At 38.3% G+C, this 5,713-nt stretch overlaps 1 protein-coding gene across 1 annotated transcript; it reads right to left on the minus strand.

Moving 5' to 3' along the window:
• Nucleotides 1–1,576: 1,576 nt before the first annotated feature.
• Nucleotides 1,577–4,779, minus strand: LOC125218188 (B3 domain-containing transcription factor ABI3). The gene is made up of 6 exons (XM_048119812.2): nucleotides 3,002–4,779; nucleotides 2,813–2,905; nucleotides 2,386–2,486; nucleotides 2,238–2,284; nucleotides 2,080–2,156; nucleotides 1,577–1,993 (listed from the first exon to the last, which is right to left on the minus strand). Exons 1-6 carry the CDS (start codon nucleotides 4,397–4,399, stop codon nucleotides 1,853–1,855), a joined length of 1,857 nt encoding a protein of 618 aa, XP_047975769.1. The 5' UTR covers nucleotides 4,400–4,779; the 3' UTR covers nucleotides 1,577–1,852.
• Nucleotides 4,780–5,713: the final 934 nt, after the last annotated feature.

Below are 5,713 nucleotides of genomic sequence, written 5' to 3' on the forward strand. Positions count from 1 at the left end.
TCTTGTTTTCAATTGAGTTAGATGTTTAACAGGAGCATATATATTTAGGTTTATTCCTTAAAATTTGTTACGTATATTGTTTAAGTTTGTTGAATTTTTTAGGAAAAAGAAACTAAATTAATTATTTTTAATTAGCCGCTAAAGGAATGTTTGCACACCTTAATTGCAGCTATGTGAAGAGAGCTAAGCCCAATTTTGGGAGATTATAGGCAAAATAGTAGCGCCAGAAATTTTCACAATTATGTAATCTCTCTTTTGTGAAATGAAAGCACAATTTTCACTTAGAATTAGATCATGCGTAGGTGAGTAACTCTCTTATTTTGTTTTAATTTTTTATGCATTAGTCACGGTGAATAGGACATGTTAACATTGATAATTAAATAAACATGAGAATTCAGAACAAATATATGAGAAACTCAAATATTCAAAGTTTTGTTACTTATATGAAAAAGAAATTGAAAATAATAACATCACATCACATCACCATCATTATTTTATTATTCCTAAAACTTACTTTAACGCATTAAACATTACTAATAATTTTTAGTCTTTTGTGCCAAGAAAAATGCTTCCGGAACTTTATTATATAATGTATAAGTATGACCGATATTCTTGTAGTTTCTCTCACTCACGAAGTCAAATAGAGAATTCACTGTGACATGTCGGAGTAGTATTAATAGAAGATCATGAACTCCAAATTTAGAAAAGAATGATAAATAGAGTAGTGCTGGCTCTCACAATTTAGAAAAGAATCATAAATAGAGTGGTGCTGGCACATGAGAGGAATGATACGCTATTTATATAGTTAGTTCAATTATAATATATTAAAAAATATATAAAATTTTTAATTTCATAAAATTCATAAAAATCAAAATTTAATTTATTATTTTATTAATTTATTTTAAATTATAGAGAAAACGAACCAATAGAGCTTATTTTTTTATGAATTTTGTGATATTTAAAATTTCAATAATATTTTTTAATATATTAGAATCAAACTAGCTAAGTATATAACCGAAATGAACAACACTAAACATACGTCAAACGAGAGTTGTATTCACACTAGGAGCTACGAATATATGTAGCATATCATTCCTATATATATATATAGTGGTTCTAGTAATTTTTTTTATACTAGTAAAAATAATACTCCTCCGTCCACAAAAAATAGAGCACATTTACAATTTTTGGTCATCCCAGAAAAAAAGAGCACAATCATTTATGGAAAATTTTCAACAAATAATAACCCTACACATCATTCCACTAACACTACTTCTCTCTTACTTTTTTCCCTTCTTTTTTACTTTACCATTCTACATTAAAACCCCTTTTTTCCCTTCTTTTTACTTTACTATTGTACATTAAAACCCGTGTCATACACCAATTGCTCTATTTTTTTTGAACGGCGAGAGTATATTTAGTACAAAATCATTTAAATAGTATTACTCTCAATATATCTCAGTAGCATTCCTAACATTGGTACATTTCTGCTACATACTGACTATATATACAAGGGAAAGAATAAGTAAACATTTGGTTGAACAACAAAAATGTAAAGAGAATTAAGAAAAGAGAATTAAGAACACATGATCTTCTGATAACAAACAACTTATTGACACGAGATTACATATTATTAATTCGGTGTTTGTTAATAACAATAGAAATAAAAACTACTACAGCAAAGGATGTGGTTGCTGCTGAAGGTGCAAAATAACCTAGGAGGGCCAAAATGCTTATGTACCACTATTAGGATTTAGGACCCATGAAATATTCATAGAAGAACAACACAAGTAGTTAAACCCAAACTCTGTCAGTTGGAACATATACACCTTTCCACGGCCTCATACCAGATTCATCTTATAGCCTGTCTGATCGGAGCAAGCGGGGAGGAGCTGTTGCCACCGAGCGATGATAGGCTTCGTACGGTTCTCCTTGCCGGCTTCTTGCCCTCAGATTTGCCACCCGGCTGTCGCACTTTGACTCCTCGAATCATCTGTGTCAAGCCAGCCAGCATTCGAGTAAGTAGGAAATTGAGAAACATTCAACACCATGATCATATTAACAACATAATTAACTTACATATTTCCCACATTTGGTGTCTGAATAGATGACAATGAAATCTCCTTCCTGAAGTCCATTGGCCCTCACAAAATCCCCTATAATTAACAACATAAATTAAATCATAAGGTAATTGGTAAAAGATCGATTTCCCGGTAGCAATATATGGTCTTCTTTACCAGTATTCTCCAGAAGGTACATTCTGCTTTTGTTGTTAGGCCAAAACCTGAAATTAATCCCCCGAAATGGAAGTTTAATCGCAAAAATGATAGTTGGAAAAAAATACAGAATGTCAAAGTCCGATCCAACTTAATTCGAAACTATTACCTGTAACGCATATTCCAAACACAAGAGGTTCCAATGTCTTCCATGGTAATGGAAATCCCATCTCTTGTTTCCAGTTCTGGGAGATGGCTTTCAGCCTCTTTCTGAAACCACATTGCAATTTAATTTGTTTAGATCTCATAATCTCAATGCCAAGTAACAAGAAAATCTAACTCATCTTTAAGCAATTTTATCAGAGGAATAGCAATCATTTTAATCATGAAGCTTGATCAAATTATGATGAGTCTTGTAATGTATGAAAACGGAAAACTAACTAAGTTTCAACAGTGGAAAATTGAAACTTTGTGATTCAAGTATTCAAAAACCTTACGAAATTCGCAAGAATATGACCAAAATTCGTGATTTAAATGACTATTGTTGTTTTATGAAACTAAACAAAAACAAGCAATTAAGAAAGGCAGAAGTATACTTTTGGCAGCACAATTCTTCCCAAGTTACCAACATCACTTTGCTTCAACACTTTCTGCAGCAAAAACTTCAAGTTCTTCTCAGTCTTCCAACCCTAAGCACAAACACCAAATATTTCACAATGTAATAAATCATACAAACATCTCACATTAAAAAAAAATGAACTACTATTTAACAACTCAAACCCAACCTGTTGTGGCCTCCGATCAGAAGCAGCAGCCGGCCGTTGGCCGTTCTGCTGCTGCACAGCAGCTTGATCCACAGAATTCGGTTGCTGCCCGGCCGTAGGAGAGGGGTCGACACCTTCACCCTGGGCCCAGTACCCCCAATCCCCCAGAGAACCATCATGCTCGCCGCCATCATCCCCACGAGAATCGTGCAGCTGGCTGTCTCGCTGCTGATTCGAGCTGCCAGAGTGACGGTGAGGGTGCGGATACAGCTTCCGCTGTCGCGCCATTCTCTTCTTCCTCGCCTCCTTCGTCGCAGAAGCCCCGAGTCTCATCACCCTATCCCCATTCGGATCATACATTTGGTACGGATTACCGTACCGGTTGACAACGGTTCCACCATTCTCAGGAAAGGGGCTGAACTGCTGCTGCTGGAACGGCGGCGGCATCGCCCACGACGGCGCGTGCTCCATCATTGGATACTCCGCCGAATGCTGCAACGGAATGCCATTCACAACTCCTTGATTCATCGGCATCGGCTGCGCAAAAGATGGGTGCAGAGCCACCTCCTGCTGAGGCTGCATCCACTGGGGCGCGTTTGGATCAGGATTGTAAATGAAATTAGGGTTTGGATTGATCGAATCACCAAAATGAGCAGTCTCATGGAAGGGGAAAGGTGCGGGGGCGGCCTTCTTCTGGAGACGGTGCTGCTCGACCCAGTCGAGGATGAGCCTTAGAAGCTGCTTCTTTCCTTCACTGGTGGTCCCCAATTTCTTCGAAGCGCTCTCAATGGTGGAGCGCTTCAGCTTGATGCTCCTCATATCCTCAGCAGATATGTAATCCTTGTTCTGCTTCAGCCATTCTAAGAAGATCATCGCCAGCTCCGCATCCCCTTGCAGGAAGCTCAAACCGCCAGTCTCATCCTCCGCCACCGCCGGCGCCTGCTCCTCCACCAATTCCTGAGGGTTTTCACTCTGGAAAACAGACGAGGGGTCCCAGAGCTCGTTGCAGTCGATCAGATCCATGTACCCGAAGCTCTCCATCATGTCAGCATCGGAGGCGGTGGAGGATAGCGCCGCGCCGCCGTCCATCTTGACCTCGTCCTGAAACTGCTGGAAGCTCATCCTTGCGGCGCTGTCCTCCTCCGCATCGGACCTCATCACCGCCCACGACACGGCCGATGTGGCCGAGGAAGACGAGGAGGTCACCGCGATCGGCTTCAGCGCAGGCTGAGTGGAGGAAGACGAAGACGAGGACGACATGCAAGGGAAATCCGGCAGCGAAGGGAAATCGTCGCAGAAAATGGAGGCATCGTCCATGTCAAGCCACATGTCCTTGTCAACAATCGGATCGAAACCGCTAGGGTTTTGATCTTGCTCCGCCGCCGTCAGATCTTGCTCCGCCGCTTCAACTTTTCCCATCTTTCAAAATTAAGAGAGAGGAGATGGAATATGGATATAGGAAATAATTGGTACGGACAGATTTTGTAATTGATTTAAGGAAACAAGTGTATGAAAAGGGGCTTCAAGTACAAAACAAGGATATTGCAAGTTGCAGCAACATAAAACATCTGAGATTTGATATTTAGGGAGATTGAGAGAAAACCCTAGAATTGCAAATTGCAGGCAAGAGTGAGAGAGCACCACCACACTTAAATAGGTTGCAAGCCAACAACCACCATGAATGTTCTGGAATTGCTAATTAAATTTTCTTTGCTACAATGGCTTTTTCTTGGGTGCAGATAAGTTCAAATCGGTTTTTTTTTCTTCTGTTAAGTTAGAGAGAGAGAGAGAGAGTTTGAACTTTTTAGAGAGAAAGAGAAAACAACCAAAAAATTTCAGAAAACCTCGTGCTATACTTCCTCCAATTTATCTCCGGTTTATCTGCATTTGTCCATACTTTCCCATTTCAAAAAGCAAACCAAAATTGTCAAAAAAAATAGTATTATGTCATTGCAAGTTCCATAGCAGCTCAATTCTCTCTCCACCTCAAACAATATTCAATGCGGTTATAGATACAAACTCACATATACATACAGAGAGAGAAAGAGGGAGATTGGACCGACTGAGGGAAAGGCTTCTTGCTTAATGTGGCTGGAATTGTCACCATTCGTTGATGAAACTGTGACGCTCTTTGCTTTTCCACTAAATTTCCCCCTCTCTCTCTCTAAATTTTCTCGTCGTTTTGTGAGGATGAATTTTATTTTAAGAAAGGCATAAAATTAGCCAATAATAATTTAACACGTTAATTTTAATTTTATTTAATATAATTATTTTAATTTAATTATGGTTTTAATAAGTTGGTCTAAGATATACATATGGGTTTTGTTTTGGGAGCCATGCAGTTTGCATGCGGTGTCGTGCTCACGTGAACAGTTGAATTTACCAAATGGTTACTAGCCACGTCATGTCATGTGGTGATGTGGCGACCTTTGCAAGCGGTGGAATGCGGCAATGTCCCACTTTTAAGTTGGATTTTGTTATCAAAATAAGACATGATTTTATTGCACACTTAAAATTTAAAAATAATATATGTATGTCTTATTTAATTTTTTTTAAATGGAGAAAGGCTTTTATGGGATTTGGTTATGTAATTTATATTTATGATAAAAATTCACATATAAAAATTGATAGCATTCTTTATTTTATTATATTTACATTATTTTCGTCTATCACATGTAACCGCCGCAATCGACAAAATCTCATCATCGCATTATTTCAATTTTCCGATTTTAT

The sequence above is a fragment of the Salvia hispanica genome, chromosome 1 (genome assembly GCF_029641045.1).
Source record: "Salvia hispanica isolate PSC_SH4W2 chromosome 1, Shi_PSC_v1, whole genome shotgun sequence".
In the NCBI taxonomy this organism is placed as follows: Eukaryota; Viridiplantae; Streptophyta; class Magnoliopsida; order Lamiales; family Lamiaceae; genus Salvia; species Salvia hispanica.